At 43.7% G+C, this 27,727-nt stretch overlaps 3 protein-coding genes across 12 annotated transcripts in view; 1 reads left to right on the top strand and 2 right to left on the bottom strand.

The window, feature by feature from the left end:
* On the bottom strand, positions 1 to 4,752 carry CPTP (ceramide-1-phosphate transfer protein). Its single transcript, XM_005292907.4, has 2 exons — positions 4,514 to 4,752; positions 1 to 2,921 (listed from the first exon to the last, which is right to left on the bottom strand). Exons 1-2 carry the CDS (start codon positions 4,750 to 4,752, stop codon positions 2,399 to 2,401), a joined length of 762 nt encoding a protein of 253 aa, XP_005292964.2. The 3' UTR covers positions 1 to 2,398.
* On the top strand, positions 4,729 to 24,617 carry INTS11 (integrator complex subunit 11). Of its 3 annotated transcripts, none has more exons than XM_065574792.1 (18): positions 4,729 to 4,868; positions 6,447 to 6,639; positions 7,713 to 7,810; positions 9,053 to 9,126; positions 9,408 to 9,636; positions 10,510 to 10,608; positions 10,711 to 10,745; positions 12,314 to 12,452; positions 14,362 to 14,426; positions 15,740 to 15,929; positions 16,879 to 16,962; positions 18,618 to 18,707; positions 19,578 to 19,740; positions 20,802 to 20,909; positions 21,658 to 21,719; positions 22,582 to 22,724; positions 23,186 to 23,315; positions 24,424 to 24,617. In XM_065574792.1, the coding sequence occupies exons 2-18, from the start codon at positions 6,612 to 6,614 to the stop codon at positions 24,487 to 24,489; spliced, it is 1,803 nt and encodes a 600-aa protein (XP_065430864.1). In that variant the 5' UTR covers positions 4,729 to 4,868; positions 6,447 to 6,611; the 3' UTR covers positions 24,490 to 24,617. The 3 variants fall into 3 exon arrangements, 2 of the variants coding, with proteins under 2 accessions (XP_065430864.1, XP_065430863.1); XR_010594195.1 differs by having other exon boundaries at positions 4,851 to 5,000; positions 19,578 to 19,744; XM_065574791.1 differs by having other exon boundaries at positions 4,851 to 5,000.
* Positions 24,527 to 27,727, bottom strand: part of PUSL1 (pseudouridine synthase like 1) — a 74,722-nt gene continuing 71,521 nt past the window's right edge. For all 8 annotated transcript variants that reach the window (XR_010594197.1, XR_010594196.1, XR_010594201.1 and 5 more), the window contains one exon: positions 24,527 to 27,136. Coding sequence is in view for 2 of the 8 variants with exons in the window: in XM_042852863.2 (XP_042708797.2) it covers positions 25,911 to 26,975 (1,065 nt within the window). In the remaining 6 variants the exon portion in view is untranslated. The remainder of the gene's footprint in view (positions 27,137 to 27,727) is intronic.

Genomic DNA, 27,727 nt, shown 5'->3' on the forward strand with positions numbered 1-27,727 from the left:
TTCAGGTTTTCCACTGGTAAGTGACTTTTTAATTGAAAAACCACTTGTTGGAAATTGCAGAATCAAGTATTACAGCTTTGATGATATAAGAATAGTGTTTAGCTTGGACATACTGGTGGAGAATAGATAAACACTTTTCACATGATGTTTCTCCCTTTATATTAAACCCTTGGAACAAAGGCATTATGCAAATGTTACTTACGATACAGACAGCTTTTTCACATCCTATGTAGTGCAAGATGCTTCAATTTCATACAATATTTTAATCGTACACAAAATATGCAACACCACATTTTAGATGAAATATCAACATCTGACAGCAAGAAAACTCATTTAGCTAAAACAAAACAAAAAATAGCGAGTATTTATTAGACGTTGGAACACTGAGCTACCTGAATTGTCTTAATACGTGGGGGATCTACCCCATGGCATTGAGTGTAAACAGCATTTTGAAAGTTACAGTAAGTTTAAAAGGGGCTTTTCTAAATTAATATCTTAACATGGAAGGAAAATGGCACATTTCACAGAGCTATACTAGAGGCATAAATATCTTTTAATCACTGTGGGTAAATATCTATCCTTGGATCAGATGGGGGGGGGAAAACCCTCCTTTCCTGATCCTCAAGCTAAGAAATACTCAATGGACAGATTCTGATCTACAGAAATGCATGCTGCAGCTGAGAGTTTAGAATCTGCTGTTAAATGTATTGGGTCTCTTCTGATCACTACCCAAATAGCTAATTAAGCAACCACTCATTATTAGGTTCAGTATGCCCTGAATGTATGAGACCCAAGATCACATGCCTTCAAAGACCTGAGAAAGACAGGCATTTCTGTACACCACCACTCTTTGGAGGCAAGTTATTAATGTAATTTAAGGGAGAGTAGTGTGGCTAGCTAGGTCAAACCCATGAGGTAATACTCAATTCTAGCATTGTGGCCTTATTGGCCATTTAAATGCCTCCGATTATCTAGATCACTTTATTAGCGTTAATAATGTACAGGGGCACAGCGTGAGAGGTGTGAACGTTGTCTTGAAATAGTTTCACAGCAGTGGTCTTAGTGTTCTTTCTGAAATATCCATGCAGTGTTGTGAAAGATAAATTTTGAAAATATCTGATAAAGTACAATTCATTATTTTATAACCAGCTTGCATACCTTTTCCTATTTATACACCTATTATATACACCAACATATATAGGAATTCTTGCTAAAACAATTTTACCCTTACCACTTGCATGAAGATTTACCCTCCTTTTAAAGCTTATGATTGATTTGGACTGGAAGGCATTAAGCTTCAGCAAACACTATGATTTTATGTATAGTACAAATCATAATTACCCCACCCAGCCAGCAGGACTTCATTTGTCTAGGCTTTCAGCATTCCCTTTATTTCCTAAAGTCTACTGCAGGGGTAGTTTCTGTAACTGTAGCCTCAACATCCATAAGGCTCTGAATTATTCTGTGATTCAGTACTGTGCAGTTTGCACTAAAGATTATTCCCCGCCCCCAAAAGGCATGATGCCAAGTAATAAAAAAGGGGGGGGGGAGGGAGTGGGAAGAGGGAGAAAATAACAAAGGGACTTCCTATCTCAACAGCCCCATACAAAAAGGGGGGGGGGGGGAAACGTATCCTTATACCGCACCTCCACACCATTTAGTTTTGGTGAGGATGAGTGAGAGAAGAAAGGGCAGGAAGTATTATCCAGTGCAAGTGATGACCAGCTGCCATGAAGGTGGTCTGTAATCAATTGCTCTCACTGTTGAGAGAGAGCATAATTTCAAGGGCCCTGCTTTTCAGTGCATCAAAACCAAAATATCAGGCCCTGTAACACACATCACCTTGCTAACCCAACCAGAGAACAAGTGGCTGAATGGCAATGAGTGTCATCTGTACACAGGCCTTACAATATCACAGCAAGAGGTTCCAACCCTAGTTTAGCTGAATTTTAGCATCATCACATGAGTAGGACAAAGGGAGAGTCCTCATTACTTTTGTTTAAAAAGGCATTGGAGCTACAAAGATTAAGTGATCACTCGTGGCCGGGTGCTTTGTTTGGCTTTTACAAAGAATAAAGACCTGAAAAGTTTTGAAAAAGAAGTTCAGTGCAGAGAAAAGCAATAAGTCCTTTAAGTTTAAACAAGCTAATATGGGCTTTGGAATGTTTATTCCAAATGTCTTCTTATAAAAGGGGAGCCAAGAATTAAGTCAGCTCTCTTTTAAAAGGCCAAAGAGTACCAATCAGGTTATTTATGGGCTCTACTAGAGACATGGGGAAGAGGAAGAGAATCCAGTCTCTAGTGCAAATAACCACTTATTTACATAAGTGCACCCTCCCCCATACAGCGAATTCCAGCAATCTCAATATTGAGATATTCTAATCAAACATCCCCTATGCTAGGGGAGGTCGAGCAGTTTGTGTTGGGCATAGAGCTCCTCTGTGATTTTATAGACTTCACAGATATAGGGCAAAGCATCCCCCAGCATAGTCACCGCCTCTTCAGCTGTGCCCACATTCATGGTTTCAAGGAATGTATTTCGAGTGGGTAAGGCACAAAAAGCCACCCCGGCAGCCTTGCGAATAATCCAGGGATGATAGTTAGCCAAGGAAGCATTGTACGTCTCTGAGCAGATCACAGAGGTTTTGGAGTTGTCTTCGCCAGTCCTCAGTCCTTCCAAGAACATCTGCAGCCAGTGAAGGGCTCGGTGGAGGCGCAAGAAGGTTCTGCAACCTGAGTTAGGGTGCTTGGATCGCTGTTGGAGATCAACCAGGCCATTAGCCAGCTCATACTCCACCATGGATTGAACGGTCAAGTACTTTTCTCGCTGGTCACTATTACGGTAATTCTCTATGATCTCTATTTTGGTCACTGCGTCTTTAGAAATGAAGGAGAAAATTGTGCCCAGGCAGTTCAGAAACCTACAATCAAAACAAAAAATCAATTGTGTTATGTGACAGAGTAAGGGAGCTTGAGAAATGATGCTGAAATGGTGACCTTACTTAAGTGGTTAAGAGTTAGATCAGTCTTAATTTTATATCAGAAATTATTGGACAGACCAGAACTGGTAAACATAGATTGAACTTAAATCTAAAATGGAATATATGTAAGAATAAGGTGGTAGTCATTTTTATTTTTATTAAAGGTAATGTAGTAAATAACAGGAACAGGCTTACAAACAAGATAGTAGTGGAGTCAAGTGTCGGTAATATAAAGTAAAACTGGTTAACTACATAGAATGTAATATACTAACAGCCACTTTGTGCCTAGTACTAGTCACCTACCTTTTTCAGGGATGATCAAGAGGCAGTGTTTCAGTGTTAGGCTTGGAAGGATTAGATTTTTAGTGGTAGACATTGATAAACATTGATTTCACACAAACTGATGAAAAAATATTTTCATCAACAGTCAAAGTTTACGTATAGGCAAAGTAAGAAAAATGCTGCTTGAGAACTTTGAGTTTGATGTAAGGAGATTTACTTTGTTAAATTGCAATACCATATGTCAAAACAGTTATTGAGATTCAAAAGCTGAAACTTTGTCTATTGTCATTGAACTGTCTGACCCCCCCCCATAATTTTGTGCAACTGCAAAAATTTAAATTGATAAAATTTATTAGTTTGAAGCATATTTATCATAATTAAAAATATCAAAATTGAATTCTGTCATGCCTCATTATGCTTCACCTCTAGCTTAGATCACAAGAGCAGGGGCTGAGGCAAGTGGTTTGCATTAAACTCATGTAAAGTGTGTAGTATGGGGACATTAGAGAGACAAGGTAGGTAAGTTCATATCTTTTATTGGATCAACATCTGTTAGTGAGCAAGACATGCTTCTGGGCTACAATGAACTCCGAAGAAGTGGGCTGTAGTCCATGAAAGCTTATGCTCTAATAAATTTGTTAGTCTCTAAGGTGCCACAAATACTCCTGTTCTTCTTTCTTCAAGTTGGATGGAGCGTGAGGGCAGTTATCCTCAAAATGTGCCAAAGACGGGGACTATGCTCCCTAGGACAGTTACCTGACACTGGTTTTACAGTGCATTATAACATTTTCTTAACTATCAACCCACCTTTGTCCTGTGCCTGCAGTAGTGTTAATTTCCCACTTCTTTTTAAGTGGTCTCCTGCAGCCTGTGAGATCCTTATGCTTAACAATCTGCTCTCGCTGATACCTAACTGGGACACTGGTTGCCTCCTCCAGTAAGCGCTTGAAAGCTTTGCTCTGCCTACACCCCAACAACAGGCCAGTGCAGCGCTGGGGCTAGAGGCCAGGCTGGGCAGGGAGGCTCCTCACATGTCTCCTCCAGTACTTCCGGGAAGGGCGTGGCCCTCTGCCACGTGACCACAGACGCTAGCTATGGGCGGGGCAGCGAACCCAGACAGCGCCCCCAGCGGCCCACTCGCTATCTCCCCCGCTGCCCTTAAACAGCGGGGCGGGGCCTCGCGGGCGGCCGCTGAGGTCTCGGGCCGGCTGAGGCCAGTCACAGCCCACGAGCCCCCCCCCTCCCCTTACCGGACCAGGCCTTTCCAGCCCGCCAGGTACGGGTCCACGCGGACTTCCCGCTGCTCGCTGACGCAGGCCGTGAACGCCACCAGCACTTCCCGCAGGGAGAACGTCTCCGCCCCCGCCGCCATGTTGAACCGCTCGAGACTTCCCCGGCTCCCCTCAGCCAGTTGCTTCCGCTTTCCCGACTGCTGCCCCGCCCTCTCTCTCCGCAGCCAATCGACGCCCGACGCTCTTGCTCCAGCCATTCACCGTCTTCCTCTCCGGGCCCCACGTTGCCTTGGCCAATCGCAAGTAGGGAGACGGGTGGTGGTTGGGGAGGATGATAGTCGCTGCCCATTGGCTGGCGCTCGCTGTGGACGTGGTGAGAGGCTATACCTGCGTCACGTGATAGGGGAGTGACACCTCCTCCAAGTCAGGGGACGGTGCTTCGTTAGGGCTGTCGCGCATGCGCAGATATCACCGGGGGAGCGGGCCTGCCAGAAGTAATGGCAACGTGAGTCCGTTTGGGAGCCGCGAGCTGGGAGTGAGCGGGGCCCGTGCCCGGGGGAGGAGTTGGGGGGGTTCAGGGGGCGCCGTGCGGGGGAGGAGGGGAGTTGGGGGAGGGTCAGGGGGCGCCGTGCAGGGGGAGGGTCAGGGGGCGCCGTGCAGGGGGGGAGAAGGAGGAGGAGTTGGGGGGGTCAGGGGGTGCCGTGCGGTGGGGGGGGGAGGAGGAGGAGTTGGGGGGGTCAGGGGGCGCCGTGCGGTGGGGGGGAGTTGGGGGGGTCAGGGGGAGCTGTGCTCGGGAGAGGGGGAGTTGGGGGGGGTCAGGGGGAGCTGTGCTCGGGAGAGGGGGAGTTGGGGGGGTCAGGGGGAGCTGTGCTCGGGAGAGGGGGAGTTGGGGGGGTCAGGGGGCGCCGTGCTAGGGGGAGTTGGGGAGGGACAGGGGGCGCCGTGCTGGGGAGAGGGGGAGTTGGGGGGGGTTAGGGGGTGCTGTCCCGCGGGGTACGGTGTGTGTGTGTGTGTGGGTGAACGGGGGTGCCATGCTGCGGGTTAATTGGGACACTTTTGTTTTGATCATTTTTTCGGATCCCAACCTTTTAAAACTTAAACTGGTTTTTATATAAATAAAATTTTGTTCCTAAAAGTTATTTTGAAACAAAACAATCAGAACGTTATATTCTGGAAAAAAAAGAAGGATGTTTTTGTTATTTCAGGATATTTTGATTTTATTAAAACACTTCATTTGGTTTTTTTAAAAATGTCAAAAATGACAACTTTTTGTAAATATTTTGATTTTGACTTAAATAACGTTGTTTTGTTTTGAGGAAAATTTTCCCATCAGCAGTGGTGATAATGCAACCTCACAATTTCCCGTAATGATTTATAAAATAGGGACTGCTCTGGAATCCTCGAAGCAGAGCTAAAGAATGTACTAACTGCATTCAGACAATTTAAGGTGTTTTGTTATGTCCTGGCTTAGAAGTTAATTGAACTAAATTCATTCTCATCTTTGATCTAATAGCAATTTGCATTGGGAAAGGGATGCAGAGGATGACAGTCTTAATTTTTTTAAATTAACTCACACTGCAAAATCAAGGCTGTAATAGGGAGTTTGTCTGCAGTTTGTTAATAAATGAATGAACTTAGAGTCCAGAAGGCTGAAAACCTCACTCTATCTGGCAGGATCAGCCGCAGTCAGGCTTCCCACATACAGCCATGCCAATGTGCATCCCCTCTCACCTGGGCAGAAGCCCTCTAAGGACCAAGTCCATGGCCCAATCAGTCCTGGACTGAGCGACTATAAAACACTCTAATAATGTTAGGGTCAAGGAAACCAGTTTATGTTTTCGCAGAACCTAAGCCTTGACTATATTGGGAGCAGGCATGCATTTTTAGATGACACTAAGAATGTGCTGAGTTACCTGACCCTTTTCTTGTCTGTATTCTTGTCTCTCTCTAGGAAGCCATGGGGCCCCAGCTGAGCTCTTCTCTGTGATATTAGTAAATAAACAGATCAGTGGTTTGAAGAAAGGCTGGATCTTCTCTTGTTTTCAGTATCCAGTTATGGTATCTCTGAAATAGCCTGCTATACGGCTAAGGTTCAAAAAGTTCTTCTCGGCTTAAAATGCCTGAAATAAAAGTCACCCCCTTGGGTAAGTTCAAACCACAAGATGGAGCTGAAATAGATAGAAAAGTAGAAAAGGTTTGGATGCTGTGACAGAGCCCTAAAGGAATTAAAATTAGTTAGAAATAACTACAATATGCATAGCAAGAGATTCATGCTTCTTTCCACGTTTTAACATAGAATAGCTTGTTATGGTCTTATACTTGCACTTATGTGTTACTACGTTATATTTATGTAACTAGCATGCAGCATTCAGATTTGACTCCTCTCTTTAGGCGATCTTAATCTTGCTTTGCAAACGAGAAGACGGAAAGAGATGTTGCTAACCTTGCTTTCGGATGTTGAAAGGATTAATTCATTTATATTTATAAGCTGCCATATAGTGCAAAATATTATTATTTCCTCTTTTCCTTTTGAATTTGGCAAACACTGTTTTCCGACCACTCCAAAAGTGTTTTTACTGAAGCTGGATTATGCTGTGAGCCTCTTGTTTCCTGCGTGGTTTTGCTTCAGCATACATATTAGCACAACCTGTGCAGAATGTTAGCTTATTTAACATTGCTATAGGACCAGTGGGGGACATTGTTCTGTGGAGTACACACATTCAAAAATAGCTGCTGTTAGTTTGTATAGCTATGTTTCTGTGTGTAGTCTGCATACAGAGGATGTTCCTGAAAGATGATAGCAGTTTTAGTGATAAACTGTTCGATGGTATCTTCTTAAATATATCATCAGAAATGCTTTTTGCTAAGGTATGTCTTTTGGTCTGAAACTAACAAGCCAGGTGCTAAATGGAGAGCTTCACTTTTACCAAAAGATGAGACACTGTGGCATAGAGGAGTGACTATAGGAGAGGGTTTAGATTTCTAATCCAGCTCTGCCAATGATTTACTGTGTGCCATTGGGCAAGTAATTTCCTCTGTCTGAGTCTGAGTTTCCGCCTTTCTAAAATGAGGATAATGATACTTGCCTATTTAATAGGGGTGTTGAAGTTTATCTAGCCAGTGGTTTCCCAGAGCTTCAAATGTTTATATCCTTCTAAAGGTTTAAGAGGTTATATAGACGGGTGATGCAGCTGCCTTTGTTTGTCTCTTGCTCCAGGGGCTGGCCAGGATGTGGGCCGGAGCTGCATCCTTGTGTCTATTGCAGGGAAAAATGTCATGCTAGACTGCGGGATGCACATGGGCTATAATGATGATGTAAGTATGGCAGAAAGACCGAATGTTGGGTGCAGATTCTTTAAGGTTTATCTGCCCAGCCTTTTCCAGTATTGCTTCTGGTTCTGTGGGTGCCTTAGCTACCTAACCTACTTGGCCAGCTGTACCAAGCTTCATTTAGAAATTGTTTGAAGAATCCAGCACGTTTTGGTGCACTCTTAGGTGAAGGCTCACTTTCCTCTGAAACCTTAGGTATTAACCGCTGCTGGAGTTATAGTACCACACTTGATGGACCAATATCCCCTCTGGCAAATGCTGAGTTCCTGAGTCTTCCCCATATATGTTTGTGTTCTGTAGTTCCACCTCCCAGCCGGTGTGTGGGCTGCCTGAAAACCTTAAAAGAAGCTCAGCAGGGCAATGAGTGCTGCATTTCAGTGTCATTTCACTTTGTCGGGGGTTCTCAAACTTTTGTACTGATGACCCCTTTCACATACCAAGCCTCTGAGTGCAACCCCCCCCCCCAATTAAAAACACTTCTTGATATATTTAACACCATTATAAAGGCTGGAGGCAAAGCAGGGTTTGGAGTGGTGGCTGACAGCTCGTGACCCCCTGAGGGATCCCGACCCCAGTTTGAGAACCCCTGCTCTATGTAGCAGGAGGCTTCCTGTGTGCTTAAAACATAAAACCCATCATTAGTTTGGTACTGGGATGAGCTTTGTTACCAGCCAGTTGATTGATGATGGGACCCAAACCAAGACCTGCAGCATGTTTTCCCCCCGACTCTGTTGTTTTGGCTCACGATACCTGAATGTTGTTGGCGTCTAATAGAGAGAGGAGTGAGCTTAATTCTTATGTGCAGATAACAAAACTCGGAAAACACAGTACAGAGCGAACTATCAGCTTTAGCAGAACTCTATGAAGAGGTCTGAAACCTACAAATGAGAATTATGGTGAAGATAAAATGGATTAGCTATCTTTCTTCTCTGACGATAACTTAATTACTTATTTGCAATGTCGAAATAAACCCTCCCATTGGCAGTTTTCTCCTCCTCCTTCTTGGCACTCTCTGCATTCATGTCTTTTATGGGGTTTAGCCTGTAGCGATCCACCTTACTGGTGACGCCAGCATTCCCTGTTGTCCTGCTGGAGTTCTGCCCTGTAATAAGATCACAGTGCATTCCTAATGCGACATGGGTGGCTGACATTTGTTTTTAATGTCATGTTTTGAATTCAGTAACCAGCTTTGTTTAATATCTGATAACCTGCTTTTGTGTCTTTTAGAGACGCTTTCCTGATTTTTCATACATTACCCAGAATGGAAGACTGACTGACTTTCTAGACTGCGTAATCATCAGGTAAGAAAACTGCCTGCCATCTTATAATTCAGGTGCAGAAGGGGAAAGCACTGGAAAATAATTCTTCCACTTTCCCCTCCTACGTTAATAAACTAGTCACCCTTAATGGCTTGCAGTTCTATACTGCAAAGATTAGATTGCACTTCTGCTCCATGCAGGGATCTCTCTGTGTTTTACATGAGCTAATGCACAGTCACAAGATCTGTGTGTTAGGTGACGGCTATAAACATCTAGCTAAGTGCCTGTGGGTCATATCTTCCATTCTGGATGTTCCTTCACAGCCACTTTCATTTGGACCACTGCGGAGCTTTACCGTATTTCAGCGAAATGGTTGGCTATGATGGACCCATATACATGACGCACCCCACCAAGGCCATCTGCCCCATCCTGCTGGAGGATTACAGGAAAATTACTGTGGATAAGAAAGGGGAGACCAACTTCTTCACTTCCCAAATGATTAAAGATTGCATGAAAAAAGTGGTAGCTGTCCACCTTCACCAGACAATCCAGGTAATATGACTCACCCCGGGGAACTCTCAGAATAAATCAATTGGACTGTTGAAGAGGAGGGAACAGGGTCTTCCATTGCTACACTTCCGTAGTGCCTGAGATACAAAAAGGGGTTAAATGATGTGCCCAAGGTCAGACAGTGAGTCAGTGACAGAGCAGGGAAAGGCGCCCAGGAATCTTAATCTCCTCCCCTCATACTCCTGCCCTAGCTAAGAAGCATTTTCACTTTAAGCTTGTAAGATATTGTGTTTCTTGTCAGTTTCCCTTTGCAGCCAGCTATGTGCTCTAAGGAGCTTGATACAGAAGGAAAAGGACTAAACCTAGTCAATTTCCTCTGCAGCCCTTCCATGTATAAAGGGGGTGGAGGGTTGTTCCTCACCTAGCAAAGACCAAAAATAGGTGGAAAAAACAAAGTGCATATAAAAGGAAAAAGAAAAACAAGCAAGAGACCAGGGTGGAGAGGCAGAAACGAGAAAGCAGGGAGTCAGAGACACAATACAAAATAGGAAGAAGGTGAGACAAAGATTACCCAGGGTCCTTTTAGCGGCTGCTATGGAAGCATCTCAGGAGCTAGTGCATTTGTCTTTGGGGGTAATCAGATCCCTTATTTGTTCAGGGTAGTACTGCACTAGAAGTTGGTTCTGCCCTATGGTTTCCTCTAGCGGGAGTGTGACTTTTGGTATAGAGGGTGCTGCCTCTCAAACACAGGGGATGGGAAGAGGACAATTGTATTTGGGAAGGGATCAAAATTAGCAGTGAAGAAACAGAGTAATAAAATCAGCTGCCATCAGTGCTCATAATTCCCAATGCATGAATTCTCTTTAACCGCTGAGAGAGATGTCTAACATTGGCTATATGGTTTTGTCTCTGTAGGTAGATGATGAGCTGGAAATCAAGGCGTACTATGCTGGCCATGTGCTGGGAGCAGCCATGTTCCAGATTAAAGTTGGCTCTGAGTCTGTGGTCTATACTGTAAGTATACAGATAAATATTTATAGACCTATACATCTCCTTTGTATGGTATGTGTCCAGTTAGCGTTCAGGTAGTAAATGGGTTTTCTTTTCTTCCATTAGGGTGATTATAACATGACGCCAGACAGACACTTAGGGTAAGTAGGAAGCAGAGAAATTATGAATTTTAATGAGTGTGATCCATACATGGGAGATCTTAACCTGCAACTCCTGTTAATGTATGGGAGTTTATTACTGGTGATTCTTTGTTCTCGGATAAGAGACTCAGTCACTTAGTGCCTTCTCTGTTGACTAGATAAATGAAGTTTTCAATTATGGAACTAAATAGATTTAAAATAATTCCTCAAGATAGACTCTGAATGCACTTCTGCAGTATTCTTCTTCTCTCTGGTGTACGGTCATGTTAATCCCCTTTTTAAGACTGCACAATAATTGGGTTTAAATGTTCCATATATTTTCCTGTCATGGCATCTTTTATAGATGTTAGCCTTCTAACATAATTCAGATCAATGCTATACATTTGCAGTGAGCCATGTTTTCTTTTATTACTTGCAATAATAAATGTTCTATCAGTGCTAAAGGAGAAGGATATTAATGTGTATGAAAGATTTTAAATGTTGGTGATCTTTAATAAAATGTAACCTCTTAAATTAGTCTTCAGCAAGTAAATGAAAACTTGTGTCTCAAAAATCTGTAGTGTTAGTCTCCATATTGTGGACTGGATTCATTTAGCAAGAGACAGTTACAATGTGGTCCAATGAAGTTAAGATTCTTGGCTCTGCTCCTGACTTCCTGTGTGACCTTGAGCAAGTCACTGCACAGTGATCTGGACAAACTGGAGAAATGGTCTGAAGTAGATAGGATGAAATTGAATAAGGGCAAATGCAAAGTACTCCATTTAGGAAGGAACAATCAGTTGCACACACACAAAATGGGAAATGACTGCCTAGGAAGGAGTACTGCGGAAAGGGATCTGGGGGTCATAGTGGACCACAAGCTAAATGAGTCAGCAGTGTAACGCTGTTGCAAAAAAAGAACATCATTCTGGGATGTATTATCAGGAGTGTTGTAAGCAAGACATGAGAAGTAATTCTTCCGCTCTACTCCGCTGATTAGGCCTCAACTGGAGTATTGTGTCCAGTTCTGGGTGCCACATTTCAGGAAATGTGGACAAATTGGAGAGAGTCCAGAGAAGAGCAACAAAAATGATTAAAGGTCTAGAAAGCATGACCTATGAGGGAAGATTGAAAAAAATGGGTTTGTTTAGTCTGGAAAAGAGAAGACTGAGAAGGGACATGATAACAGTTTTCAAGTATGTAAAAGGTTGTTACAAGGAGGAGGGAGAAAAATTGTTTTTCTTAACCTCACAGGATAGGACAAGAAGCAATGGACTTAAATTGCAGCAAGGGAGGTTTAGATTGATCATTAGGAAAAACTTCTTAACTGTCAGGGTAGTTAATCGTTGGAGATTTTTAAGAGCAGGTTAGACAAACACCTGTCAGGAATGGTCTAGATAATACTTAGTCCTGCCATGAGTGCAGGGGACTGAACTAGATGATCCCTCAAGGTCCCTTCCAGTCCTATGATTCTGTGATTTCTGGGCCTCAGTTTTCCCATCTATAAAAGAAGGATAAGGAACATCATTATCCCTATATTAAAGTGCTATATATTATCTATTAGATGGTCTCTCTCTGTTTTGTTTTAGAGCTGCCTGGATTGATAAGTGTCGTCCGGATTTATTAATCAGCGAATCCACCTATGCCACAACTATCCGAGACTCCAAACGCTGCCGAGAGAGGGACTTCCTGAAGAAGGTCCATGAAAGTGTAGAGAGAGGAGGGAAGGTATGGTATGTGGCATAAGCTAATTGGAGCATTTTCCAGTCTGTAGAAAGCATGGGCATCCGGTGGGTCAGTAGGGCCGTATTATTGCTAATATTTGAGCTGACTTCTTACACAGCCTGATGACAGCTCTGTTGCTCCACCAAGCAAGTTGGTGGTTGGTTTTTATTGCTAACCTATGCTAGAAAGGGCAGGGTATTAAGTGTGTGCTTTTGTTTTTCTAGTGGAAGGGAAATGCCAAGGTTACAATCTTAACTCTCTGTAGTTCAAAGTTACAGAGAAAGTCGTGCCTGAGACACAGGCATATGCATTTTGTGCTCTAAACTAGTCTCTTAGTCATCTAAATTTAGAAACTGAGACTGTCAAAATCTTTACTCTTAACCAATAATTTCTAGTGCTCTCAGCTCAGTATTCCGTGCCCCACGATTAGACCCTTAGCAGATTTTTGCTGTAAAACCCCAAATATATGGAAAGTATTAACATACAAAGAGGTACCTACATCCCCTTCTGAAACACTTTACAAATGTTTGCATGCACTGCATGTAGCTTCCCCCTTTTATTTGTTCAGTTCTTTTCTAATAATGTCAATTTGAAATAAACAACTGGTCTTGTTATCTACATGACCACCAAAGCACATGGCACGTAGCGGTGCTTATAATGTCAATAACATCTTAATGCAATTTTTAACTATAGTTGGATTTTGTGGGTCGGCCTTAGGCACGTGTTTGTTTCTCGCTCATTCAGAATTTTGGTCATTGCCTCCCTCTGTTAATAAAAGACAACTTTCTGTAGCCAGTGAGAGTATTTTCCCAATAAAATGTGCCTTAGAGCAGTCCTACTTAAAGGTGGATGTTGTATCTGCATTATAACATAGTTTAGAGCCAGATCCCAATGGTCAAATCACTGGATTCTCAAATAATGGAACTATGCTGATTTGCATGAGGATGTGGCCCTTAGTTCCTGAAGTTTGGATTAAATTAATCGCTGATAAAATGGGAGGTGCAGTCTGTATGGCAATCGCATGTTTACAGTTTTAATGGTGTTGTCTTGGTTAAAAGGTACATTAGTTCATCCCTAGTGACTTTGGTCATATACTTAGTTCATTTATTGTTCTGTTCCCAGTGAGGGAGAAATCTGGAACTGCTTATGGAAGGGAAAAGTGAGTCCTCTGAGAACAGAGGTGGCATACACATAGATCTCCCACCTAGAGACTCATCTTAGAATTAGCTGATGATTTCTATGAAGTTGTCACTGAATCTGGAAAACCAATCCGTGTAATGTAAGGTCCTGCGAGTTGGCAGCAAGCATCAGTGAAGAGTTTGACAGCAGAAAATATTAGAGACATGAAACGACGTGTGTGAAAACTCTCCAAGGAGGCAGCTGTGTGTACGTTCTATGTTCGACTCTCACGCTCCTTGTCCCCTGGAGGGCTAAAAAAGTTACTGCTAGGACGTAACTGCTCCAGTGCGGCCTAGGCAGTCAAGATGAAAAGTGCTTGGCACAATATAATTTTCCATAGACAATGCCAGAAATGTGGTTTTGTTTTTATTTACAGTATTTTATTGGAAACTTCCTTGCAGTGCTAAACAGAACAATGTGATCCCCTAGGTCTCCATAAAGCATGTTCCCTGTTATATTGCGAGAATCCAGGGAGCCTAGGCTGTTGCTTTCCGTAAATGTGCAATGTCTCCTCTCCTTAAGAACAAATGATGAATAGGGAAATAAAAAGCAGCATCAGGAAGATCGGCCCTCTGTGGGGAGAGTTTGGAAAGGAGGGCACGTGGAGTTCATCTATAAAATGGAATGTGCACCCACTGTGAGCAAGTGCAGGTGTTTGTGGGCACCAGTGGGGCACATAATCTTTGCATGGTGTTTGGCAGTAGTATAGTCTAACTCTGCACTTTAATTGCAGGTTCTTATCCCGGTTTTTGCTCTGGGACGTGCCCAGGAACTCTGCATCTTACTGGAAACTTTCTGGTAAGAACAGCCTCAACTTTTCCATTTAAAACACGTATTTATTCCCCTCCCCTCCTACACTTAGTGCTCATTTTTTCCAGGATTCTGTGGTGTCTGTTTGTCATGCACAGTCTTATATTCATCTCTCTGCCTTGCTGACCTTCTGCCACCTCCCCTAACTGGCAACCCTGGTAGCCCTTGCCCACACGCACTGGAATCTTGCCCAGGGCTGGCTGCATCTGGTCCCAAGAAACAGCTGTCTCAGCTGTATTCCAGGTGCTCTGTGTCCTCGCTACTTTCTCTAACCACTGCCCCGCTCGATACCCATTAATGCAACATCGGAAACATCCGAATCCCTCGCGTCAACACCGAGACCGACGCAAACCTCCCCCCGCAATGTTGGGAAAAGCTGGATGGGAACTTTGTGGCTCGAGTTCAGCACTGACATCCACGAAGCCCAAATTCAGACAGACGCACGCCACAGACACAGATTAAGGAAACCGGCTGCCCTGCAAAGAATCTGGAATGTAAACCTCTTGAGTGCCTGTATCTGCCCATGCTGGCTAGTGTAGGATTGCTCCCTGTAGTATATTTTCTAGTGCTTTTGTCCCTCCACCACTTGGACACTACTCTAAAATATCTTGCTCTTTTGAGTCATGCCTCATCCTGTCCCCAGACACTCAGTCTAAATTTTCCCTTTCTTTATTTCATACCATCCCTCTGGCCTTGCAAAACTTTCTGTGTTCTGGATAAGAAACTTTTTTTGGATGGCCGAATAAAATATTGAGTCTTTTTCATGAACATTGTCATGGTAAGGATCAGAAAGGAGAGGCTGTGTCTGGGTTGGAACATGTACATGATGATCTAAAGCTGCCTTACTCTTAATTATACCCCATAGCTTCATGTTTAACATTCATCATTGGTTAGATAAGTCTGGACCAGCTGACAAGGAGAATTGGATTATCTAACATTAATGTGACATAGTGGTGATATTGACTTCCTATTTCCCCAGGTAAGTATATGCATGGAAATCTTAAGTCCCTAGAAAGCAACAGAGGGTCCTGTGGCACCTTTAAGACTACCAGAGGTATTGGGAGCATAAACTTTTGTGGGTAAGAACCTCACTTCTTCAGATCCAATACTTCTGTTAGTCTTAAAGGTGCCACAGGACCCTCTGTTGCTTTTTGCAGATTCAGACTAACATGGCTACCCCTCTGATACTTAAGTCCCTAGACTAATTCTTGAGCACACAAAGGGGAACGCCTGAGAGGTTTTTGCCAGGATTCCACTTAAGCAACCACAACTGACTGACTGACTCTTCTCTCGCCCCAAAGGGAAAGAATGAACTTGAAGGCCCCAATTTACTTCTCCATGGGACTGACTGAGAAGGCCAATCACTACTACAAGCTCTTCATCACATGGACTAATCAGAAGATCCGGAAAACTTTTGTCCAGAGAAACATGTTCGAATTCAAACACATCAAGGCATTTGACAGGGCTTTTGCCGATAACCCTGGGCCAATGGTACGTGGAGGTTAAGAACGTGATAGGATTGATGTGCACGGGTAGGAGCTGTTTTAGTGCTGTTTTTTGCCTGGCTTAAGGAAAGCGCACAATTTACATAATACCTGAGCTCCTTGCAATTGTCAATGTATTTTTCACAGCATCTCTCTGAGATAGTGAATTACTGTTATCCCCATTTTACAGATGGGGAAACTGAGGCCCAAAGAGATTAAGTAATTTGCCTAACGTCACATAGGAAGCCTGTGGCAGACCTGGGACTCTAAACCCAAATCCCTGTTGAATTACATTTTTTTTTTTTTGGCACTAATAAATCCAATCATATGCAGCAATAATGAAGCTTTTGTCTTAAACATAATAAAAGGAATAAACATATTACAAGAACTACCTTCCAGTGCATTAAAGTTAAAAAGTATTAGAAAATTAATCTAAAAATGGCGAATGTTAAATGCATTCCTCTGCATTGATCCAATCTATAGTTCTTATAACCAATCCCTTTAAATTAAACTCATGAAAGTGACCCTTTTAAAAAAAAAAATGTTGTTTTCTTGCTATTGATTTCGACAGATTCCTTTCTAGTTACCTCCCAGTAGATCACTCAGAAACTATCATGGTACTGCCGGCTAATCAAAACTCTTGAAGGGTTTATTAGGAAATGTGAATTTTGAAGTATTTTGTTTTATGGAAAATTATGGAGATCTTGTAAGGCACAGTTTGAAAAAATTTCCTCTGCCTCCCCCTTCTCTCTCTCCCCCCCCCCCCCCCCCAAGCCCCACAGCTGTAATGAGTCTAAACTGTACTGTATATTAATTGGTACTATATAGATTCATAGATGGAACTTCCCTGGTTCTATTCTTACGTGCTCTCTCCATAATCTGGGACACCTGTTTTCTAATCATTAGGAAAAATGAATCTGTGTGGCAGCTCCTAACACTCCTCTTTTGAAACCTAGGTTGTATTTGCAACCCCAGGTATGCTTCATGCCGGACAGTCCCTTCAGATCTTCAGGAAATGGGCAGGGAATGAAAAGAACATGGTAAGAAATTCTGTGACCTTGAATGATGCTTCATATTGATGTATGGGGCTACACTCCAGTTGTTTTAGAAATAAACTCTGCCTATATTGGCAGGAGAGTCTTTTGCATGCATCTTTCCTTTATCAGCTGTTATCTAAACGAGTCATCAGTTAGTAATAACCGCTGACTGACTGACCTTATTTAATTAAAGCATGATTTAAAAATGCTTTTTATGACTGGCACATTGCATTTGGATCAACGCTGGGCTCTGAAATTAGTGGCTGTTTAGCCATTGGCTTCACTTGGGCCAGGATTTGTCTCTGTTGGACAAGGACTCACCCTTTGTGTCTTTGGGGAACAGATGCAGCTTGATGGTTTAATTACTGTGCATGAACATGATGCATTCAGTTCTGATGGCATGTCTACATTCCAGACTTCAGTCGACCTATGTTAGATACCACATTGTGCTTCAATTAGGGGGAAAAAATTAGTATTAACTTCTTACATGCTGCTGTGATCCATGCGTGGGGACGCATTGGTCCATTTATTTCAGTGGGGCCGCCTTATCGAGTATCCACACAGGTCAACTTTTACAAAGGGAACACTGGCTATGAAAACCGTCGATGGTGAATAGCTGTGGAACTCTGAGCGTTTCGCAGAGTCACGCTCTGAAAGTTCAGCCTGCTCTGGTGGCCTTGATGGGATATTGATATCCTTATTGAGAGAGGGTTTGTGTACAAAGGCTGGCCGTGACCTTTGAAACCCATAAAGTGACATTCCTCAGGTTTGAGACTGGAACCACTTACTGAATATTTAGAAGGTCTTTTAAAGAAGCCTTACTTTCGAAGGAATCCCATGAAACTGACCAGGCCCTTATAGTCGGGGAGAGAGGGATTCCCTGAGGAATTGACATGGGTACAGTTCTGTTAGCTCAAGTTTTTGTGACTGTTAAAATGTTGCATTGTTGGCAGTAGACTCGGAAAGGATGAGTGGTGCAAGATTTTATGTTATGGAAATGTATTTTCAGCTGTGCTTATCTGTTCAAAGCTGTCTGTTTACCCATGACTAGTAATAACCCTTGTTTAGTAGCATGTGGATTTTAACAGAAGCCGCCTTTTTAATTTAATCTTAATGCTTGTGTCATACTCAGGTCTTTATCATGCAAGATGCTGAGGGGCATAATTGAACAGAATAGATTCAGTAGCTTCTAAACCAGGGGTCGGCAACCTTTCAGAAGTGGTGTGCCGAGTCTTCATTTATTCATTCTGATTTAAGGTTTCGCGTGCCAGTAATACATTTTAACGTTTTTAGAAGGTCTCTTTCTATAAGTCTATAATATATAACTAAACTACTGTTGTATGTAAAGTAAATAAGGTTTTTAAAATGTTTACGAAGCTTCATTTAAAATTAAAATGCAGAGCCCCCGGGACCGGTGGCCAGGATCCGGGCAGTGTGAGTGCCACTGAAAATCGGCTTGTGCGCCGCCTTCGGCACGTGTGCCATAGGTTGCCTACCCCTGTTCTAAACAAAGAGTTGTGGTAGACATGTCGGGAACCATGGAAACTTGCCATCAGCGTTATACAGGTGGATGTGCGGCTAGTTCTGTCCCAAGAGAACAACTTACTCTAGCTCCATTCAGTGTGCAAATGCTACATATTTGTCTGGATTCCTTCCAGGTCATTATGCCAGGTTACTGTGTGCAAGGAACTGTGGGTCATAAGATCCTGAGTGGACAGCGGAAGCTAGAAATGGAAGGAAGACAAATAGTAAGTTAATTTTGAAAGGGCACCGCTGACTTTCAGGGGACTTGCACATTGCACTGCCCTGTGTCGGTGAAAATCTCTCCCTGTGTTGATATACATTTTAGCCGAAGTGATTGAACTAGTTCCTTTGGTGGCACTGACAATGATTTGCATTCTGCTGCCATCCTTCCACATGTGGACCCACAACTACAGTCAGTGGGAGTTTGGCTACGTGGGCAATGGCTGAACAATTGCCCCATAAATCTCTTACCCTGCTGAAATCATTGTAGCTGGGGCCCAGAGACTTTAATGGATGTTTACTTCTATATGGAAAAGTACATAAATCACCTGTACCCCGTGAGGTAACTGTCACATAGATTCCTGCTGAAAGGGACATTGCAGCTGGTAATCAACATCCTTACAAGGTGATTTTCTTTGGGCAAAGCTGAGACAGGGGTCGCTTGCTGGAGGATTTGAAGTCTTTAAATCATGATTTGGGGACTTCAATAGCTGAGTCAAGGGAGAGAATTCTTTCAGGAGTGGGTGGGTCAGCTTTTGTGGCCCGCATCATGCGGGAGGTCAGACTAGATGATCATAATGGTTCCTTCTGACCTTAGAGTCTATGAGGAAGTGTATCCAGAATTATAAAGTCTGATCCTGCAAGATACTAACTGCTTTCCTTGTATGGTGCTGACTTTTGTCAACTGCCCCTGAAGTTAAGGATCTGGCTGTCTCAATTGTCCCACTTTCTGATGTAGGTGTCTTGCTCACTCCAGTTACACGCAGATGCTGAGAGCTCTGGTTTAGTTACTGCGTGGCTTGTAAGTTGTGAACAGGCAAAGCAAGTAGTGATGGGGGATGGTCTGTGTTTGCTTCTCCCCTTGGTCCCTGCAGCTGGAGGTGAAGATGCAGGTCGAATACATGTCCTTTAGTGCCCATGCTGATGCCAAGGGAATAATGCAGCTGATTCGCCAGGCCGAGCCACGCAGTGTTCTTCTGGTTCACGGGGAAGCAAAGAAGATGGAGTTCCTGAAGCAGAAAATTGAACAGGAATTTCGTATGTAAGGTGTTGGGCTCTGGAGGGTGGTGGGGAGGATTAGGAGTGGAAGGGGGAAGGATTAATTATTTTTATAGTTCATGTAGTTTGGCCAGGACGTTAAATCTAGTTGAATAACATGTTTTGATTGGCTCAAGTACTGAAAAGTCCCTGTGCTGGAAGCAAATGGGTAGGATGACTCTCCAGATGGCATGGTTTGCAGTGAGCCCCTGCTGCAGGTTTAATGATCTCTGGGGACCAGTCAGATGCAGTGTAGTCAAAGAAATGGAGAGTTATTGCATGTGTGCATGTATAAACAGGGAGTTAGTTCTGTAAGCTGTGCCTCTTGGACTCCTAAAACCAACGGAGACTGGTGGGGAAAAGTTCTTTCGTGTTTATAATTCTATACTACGGACTTAAGTTACAGTGAACAAGACTAGAGGAAAAATAAAAACCTTTTTTGAAAGCAGCTGACTTTAAGGCTAGGGGGAGAATGATCAATAAAGAGATCATTGTGTATCACTCTCGGGATGCTTATTCATTGGGTGCATTTTCCCAATAGTTTCAGGTGACTTTTGCATTAACTTGTTTTTATCATGGCTGTAAGTTCTGCTGCAGCCTGGGATCGTTTCAGCTCTCGCATACTCTCCAAGCCTCAGGTTGGGTGGGAGTTCCCCAAAGGAAGAAACACATGCTGCTACATGAAGTGTTGCTGGTGATTCAATAAGTAGCGTTGTTCCCTTTGTGGGAATCTGTGCTGTCTTCCACGGGAAAAGTAAAAAAAAAAATAAGGCCGTGGCTACTTGTGACTAACAATCCCATGGAATTTACCATGATTAGGGGTGTTAACTCTGGTCTCCTGGCAAGATTCAACTATACTGGTTATTTGAATTACTCTTTCAAGTTTCAGTTGACTATAATGTTCTTAGTCCTTGTCCCAAATTGTTGTAAAGGGTTGCTGTTAAACACCTGCCATGTTCCACTCTAGCCATGGGTGCAATGATAGTCCCCGTATAAAAAGTCCTTTGGGATTAGAAGCTGTATATGGATGTTTCTTCAGTATTGTTTGGCTTTTAATACAGATGTGAACTGTTACATGCCTGCAAATGGAGAAACCACTACATTGTTCACCAGCCCCAATATACCAGTGGACATTTCCCTTGGATTGTTGAAGAGAGAGAGTGCCATAGGTAATACACCAGTTAACAATGACTTTCCCCTTTCAGGTACTGCAATTCTAGTACATCTTATGTTTTTACTGCTGAATGTACAATTATGCATGGATTTGTGAGAAGGGGATGTTGTAGACACATTTATGTGATCTCCCATATAATGGAGCTTCATAACTAATCATTGGTTGAAAGAGGCTTCCAGTGGGATGACGTGGATTTCACCTGCCAATTTATCCTCATTCAGAGCATATTCACTGTTTTTTAAAAGCCCCATGCAGGAAAGTCACAGAGACACAGAATGGGGCTGCCCTGCTATTCATCACTAATGCACCCTGCAGAGAGATGACATGTCAGTTTGCTTAATGGATAAAAATGCATACTTCAGTGGGCCAGTTCCGCCCCCACTGGAATTACAAGATAACCTGGTTTTAACACCCCCCCCCCCCCCAAACTTCTATCTAAAGCAAGGAAGCGCCATGTGCTGCAAGATCGAGAAGAGAAAGTCAAAGTTGCTGAGAGTGATTTGCCTCATCGCCATGGAGTTGCTAACTGGTTTAAGTACATGGTTTGTAAAGGGTCTCTGCCCAGGTTATAAGACCATAGACTAGACCTACTGCATTTCAGTTGAGGGGCTGGCAGTTCAGACCCTCTTCTCACCATGGCCGTGCAGTCTGTTAGATCCTAAAGTGTTTTACTATGTTTGTATGAAAGATAAGCACAAGAACATTAATGACTTTGCCCTTCTTTTCTGTTGGTCCCACTCTAGGTCTTGTGCCGGATTCCAAGAAGCCAAAGCTCATGCATGGCACATTAATCATGAAGGATAACGTAAGTGAAAAGGAGATTACTCTAGTACAGGGATTCTCAAACTGGGGGTCGGGACCCCTCATGGGGTCACGAGGTTATTACATGGGTGGTCGCGAGCTGCCAGCCTCCACCCCAAACCCTGCTTCACCTCCAGCATTTACAATGGTGTTAAATTTATAAAAAAGGGTTTTTAATTCATAAGAAGGATCACGCTCAGAGACTTGCATGTGAAAGGGGTCACAGAGAATCTCGGTGTTGTGCTCAGTCCTACAGCTCAGCAGTGACCACTCTAAAGTGTTGTGAGGCTGTGAAGGAAATCCAGATGTATGAGAATTCCCAGCCTCTCAACTGCCAAGGTTGGTAGAGATCAGAGCAACCCAGAGGCGTGGCACTCTGTCTCTGGAAGAGGACACTGGAGCCATAGCTAACCACTCCACGGAGCCACTTCCAATCAAGTTCTGCTTTTTGTCATGCTCTTGACTCCTGCTGCCATACCGGATGCATTTACCGTCTGGTCCACGTCAAGAGAGCTTATCCTTCGCCTCATGGCTGTGGTCCAACTCACTCTCGTCATACAGGAGGGTTGTGCCAACTTTTATCCATAGAGCAGCTGTGCTTGAAGGCAGGTTTGGAAAATGGGGAATGTATAACAGATAGAGGTGTTTATATAAATAAATCTGTGTACACACATCTAGCTAGCTGCTGCTGGTGGTGGCATTGTCCACAGTGTGCTAGGCCATTTAAAAAGGCAGGGTCCATGACCCAAGAAACTCTGTGTGGTTGTCCTTTAGCTCTATAGAGAGCTACCTAATAATGAAAAAAGCACTCTGGAGCAATGTGAACGGCAGCCTGCGATTAATGGATTTCTCCCTTCCCTTGGCAGAGCTTCCGCTTAGTCTCTCCCGAGCAGGCACTGAAGGAACTGGGTCTTGGGGAGCATCAGCTGCGTTTTACCTGCCGAGTCCACATTCAGGATCCTCGCAAGGAGCACGAGATGGTGCTTCGAGTCTATAATCACCTTAAGGGGTAAGCGTGCCACAGGCTGTTTAACAGCTGCTGCTCCAAGGGTGGCCTTGCTGTTCCAAACCAGCTGTGTGTAGCTGGGGAATGTTAATAGGTGACAAAGATTCCAGGGACTAAAATGTAGATAATTCCGCTGGCCCAGCCCCTGAGGATTGGTTTATGCAGACGAATAGGAACCAGAATTTTTTACTTCAGGATTTTGCCTGTCCTTTTCAGACAGGTCAGAAATCAAGCCCTGTGGAACTATATGACTTTCTAATGATTAATATTCAAAGTCTTGCCTTTTTGTAAGTCCTGTTCTGCCCTCCTCAGCTGCTGGGTATTGGCTTACGCTCCAGCCAGGGAGTCTGTGAGGTGCAGGCGTTCTCTGTACTGATGCACCGTTTGTAGGAGCTAGGTCTGTGTAGTCAGATGCCCACTTGAGTACAGAACAGGACTGCATAATATACCTTCCATCTTCCTAGAGTCCTGAAAGATTATTCTGTTCAGCATCTCCCTGACGGATCTATCATGGTGGAGTCCATTCTGATCCAAGCCACAGCACAGTCAGAGGACCAAGGAACCAAAGTTTTGCTGGTGTCATGGACATACCAGGTAAGAATAAATGTCATGTCGAAGACACACATTCACAAAGTGATTCCGGTTAGCTCTGTTCTAACTTGGGCCTGTGGTGGGGGTTGCAGTTATAAGAATCCGTTTCCAGAGGAAGTGGGTTAGTGCAGCGAGGGAACAGAAAAGAGCTACTCCAGCTTTGAGTTTGTTTGAAAAGTCCCACATGAGCCACTTCGGCTAGGTCTGTGCGGCATGTGGGAGGTGTAACGCCATGCCCAAGCTGCCACCGACACAGCTGTTTTTAGTGCACTAGCTCACGCTGAGCTAGCATGATCGTCTGTCTGGGCTGGGAATCTCACCTCTCAGTTGCAGTGTAGACACCTCCTTAGAGCTTGTGGAAACAACGTCTTAGTACAGGGGCACTATAGATTTACACCCCAGCATGCCATGCCATGACTCGCTGGAGTCACCTCCTTTCCTTAAGCTTTCCCCCTAATAAAACTACCTTTCCAGGAGCACCATCTCCTGAGTCTACTCCCCCTGTGGGCACTGGAAACAAAATCATCAACCACCCTAAAATCGATGGCCTTACTTATTTTTGGCTATTTCTAGTATCCTGGCCCTAGTCAGGGTGGAGTACTGGTAGCAGAGGGAAGGTTGGAGCGGGGGTTTGTATGAACAATTTGAGGTGTGACTAGCATACATATCATCAACAGTCTCAAACTTGCTGACTAGCAAAAAGCTTGCCCTAGCAGAGTCACTCATGTTTAAGTTCAAGGATAGAGTTCTCTAGTGCCTAGGTTTTGTGGGTTTCCAAAGGCTTTTCTTTAGAGGGGAAATGTTTTCCTGAGAGCAAAGCAAAAATCAATAGTCCTTTCTTTGCTCTTAAGAAAAGAGACATCTGTTGTCTCAGGGCCCCCGTACTTTGTTACTGCCAAGTCTGCGATTTTGGAAGAATAAACTCCCATTTGTCAAACTATCAGAAATGGATTCAGGCCAAACAATTCTGAAACCGTACTAATTTTAGGGGGTTGGGGATCTGGATTTTTGGTTTAGTCCTGTCAAAAGAGCAGCCTTTGGTGTGCTGCCCTAAATGAGAGAGTGGAGTGGGGGTGTTGCCACCTGACCTATTTCTGATGTCTGTGTATAGGATGAAGAACTGGGCAGCTATCTTACCTCCCTATTGAAAAAGGGACTGCCACAAACTACAGCTTGAGTGACGCAGCAATGGGGAAAATGGAACTTCAGAAGCCTTCCAAGTTCACCTCTGTTTTTTATATTATCCAAAGCATGTAAATACTTAAGTTCTTTTTTTTAAATAAAGACAAGGTCTATTGTAAAATATCCTGCAGTAGAGAGTATTAAACTATTCAGACAAAATTTTGCTTTAGCAGCACTGCTATCCCCCACTGGCAAAGTCAGTCACAAATATCAATTACTGGGCAAGCTGTTTGTATCAAGTTACCTGGAGCAGCTTCGTCTGGTATTCCTTGTAGAGCAAGGTAAGAGATTTTCAAAGTCTCTCCATTCACATTTATTTTTGTAATATTAAAAAGAACATTCTGATGCCAGCACTTTGCTTTTTCCACATACGTAAGTACAGCACAGGACGATGCTCCTCTTAACAGCGTTTTAATTCACCCGGCCACCTTTTGAAGCTTGTGAACAAAATGATTCAATTATTTTGTTGCTTCTGCATTGAACGTAAGGTCAGCTGTCAACTTTAACAGTACAGAACACTGATAGGGGGTTAGAACTTAAAAATAGGCCTGAGGGATTAAAACTAAGCATAATATTTAAGCAGTTACTTATCCATTACCGCATATGCATACATGGCTGTGAACAATAGGAAGAACATCCCTCAGATATAAAGCAAAGCTAACTTTCACAGTGTTCAGCAAAGAAAGGGACAACACCGAGGTACTTGGCTATTCCCATTTTATAGATGGGCAGATATTCAATGTCCTGCAAAGCAACTGGATTAGAACCTAGCCCTCTGAGTCCCAGTCCTTTGTCTCAATAGCAGTTAAAGGATGCAGATGATGAAATGACTGTCAAGTAGTCGGTGTACCAAACCGTACTGGTGCAGGTCCATTAGTTTGGATCATTCATATATCATTTGTCAACTATTAATAAATCAAATATTTCATACTATACACAGACTGAAATTGTTCTTATTCTACAAAGATTTTAAATAGCAGAAAGCCAGTTGCTCCGTTTACTTTGGAAATTAGCCTATAATGTCACCACTTTCCAAACAAAGGATTTTTTTTTGTATTGCTTAATAAGTAACACTGAAGTGGAAATATTGCCATACATTCTTGACACTCTTCAGTTTTCAGAGCTGTTGATCCCAACTAAAGTCCTATTTATACACAACACAGGCATCTCTGCTAATGTGTTGTCTTTTATCTTCATGTAGTCTGCTGTGCCAACGCTTGCCAATTAACAGACTTTTGGAGGGGGCGAGGGTCGTAACAGACTCTAGTTTCCTAGGAAGTGGACTGACACCACCAACAAATTCAATTCATAGTCCCTGCCCTAAAGAGTATGTGTATACAGCACCTGATCTCACCTGAATCCTCCTCCTCCTCCAAGTTCGGGTGGATTTGAACCCGTAACCTAAGGGTGAATCACTTACTGACCTTGTTTTAAAAAAGGCAATTCATTCAATTGCTGTGTTGGTGGTCTTGTTGGCTTGCTTTTATAAGGATAGTCATTGAATTTTCTGTCACAAATGGTATAAACCTTGGTTTTGGATCTGAACTTGAGGCCGAGATGCCATGGCTTGCTGGAAGACGTGAAGTAGTATAGGATGGGGTTCAGGCAGCAGTTGAAACTGACCAGGGCCAAAGTGACCCGGCGCATTTTGTAAATTAAGTTGGTAAACAGGCAACTTTGGATGAGTTGGACCCTCATCAGGAAGTGGAGTAGGTGAGTGAGATGATAAGGAAGGAAGCACAGGATGGAGATGAGCAGGATCAGGTAGATGGTCCTCAAGGCCTTCTTCTTGTGAATGCTGCGTCTGGTGTGGGCGATCCGCTTGGCGATGAGAGGGTAGCTGATGAGGATGACGGCAAACGGGATGACAAAGCCAAACAGCAAGGCACAGACATTGTAGGGCATCATGCGATGGGTCCAGCTAGTCAGCGAGAAGTTCTCAAAGCATGCGGTCTTGTTCTCTGTGCCCTTGTTGTGAAGGGGCCCCCCAAGGATAAGCGGGATCATGATGCTTGCAGCAACGAGCCAAAAGACGGTGACCACTATCCTGTAGTGGGTGACTTTGATCCGGATGTAGGTGAAGGGGTGCAGCACGGCCACGTAACGATCCATGCAAATGCAGGTGAAGAAGGCAATGCTGACGTAGATGTTGATGTAGTACAAGGCCCCAGTGATCCTACAAGCCATGTCTCCAAAGATCCAATCGTTCTGGTTCAGGTGGTAATGGATTTTAAAGGGCAATATACAAACAAACAAGGTATCTGCTACAGCCAAGTTGATGAGGTAGATGTAGGAATGCGAGGTGTGCTTGACCTTGCAGGTCAAAAAGTAGAGAGCCAAGACATTTTCTAGCAGTCCCAGTACAAAGACAATGCTGTAGATGATAGTGAAGAGATGGTACTGGAAGTCTGCTTCCACACAACAATCAACTATGGTTGCATTCGAGTGTCCCCTGGCCATGGTACAGGAAGTGTTTGCCATGCTTTCTGCTGCAGGAGAACAAGTTCTGTGGGGAGAGCCTAGATTATCCTCTTTTTTCCAAAGCTGCAGGAGCTCTCTGTCCTGGGGTGAGAACTCGAGGTGTGGTGTTACATCAGCCAGCTCTGGTTAAAATGCAGCTAAAGCTTCTACGCTCGGTAAACCTAATAAGATAAAAATAAGCATTAGTGTAGTGGGGAAAGACTTTCCGTCACGTTACAATCAAAAATATCCCCTAAAACAGGAGACGGGTTGAGATTAAGCAGCTGCAGCCCCCAGCTCGTTTAAGAGGCAGCTGGAGGAGACCAGTTACAGGAGCAAGTATAGAATATGTAAAGGGGGGACATGTTTAACGTGCGATGGACTGAAGAGTTAAATACTGGACTGTCCTTCAAATGTAGCACGAGATGGTTCCTTGCAGTGAGCAGAGTGACCCCTATGTGAGTAGGACTTCAGTTATTGCAGGGGTCTGACAGGTTCGGTACCATTTACTGCCCTGGGCTTGTTTCACCAGCGTACTGACTGTGTGTAACTCCCTTTGCAACGGTTCTAAATGGCAGGCAGGGGAAAGTCTTCCAGTTAAAACGGATGAGGTTTGATTTAAAGCCCAGAGCCAAATCTAAGAACTTCGGGCTGGTGCCAGGCTATTTCCCATGAACGTGCTGCATGACTTTAGCGCAACATTATCAGAAGTGGCCCCTCGTTCTGCATGCCCAGCTTGGGACAGGTGTTCAGCACTGGTGGAAGCCAAGCCC

The sequence above is a fragment of the Chrysemys picta genome, chromosome 21 (genome assembly GCF_011386835.1).
Source record: "Chrysemys picta bellii isolate R12L10 chromosome 21, ASM1138683v2, whole genome shotgun sequence".
In the NCBI taxonomy this organism is placed as follows: domain Eukaryota; kingdom Metazoa; phylum Chordata; order Testudines; family Emydidae; genus Chrysemys; species Chrysemys picta.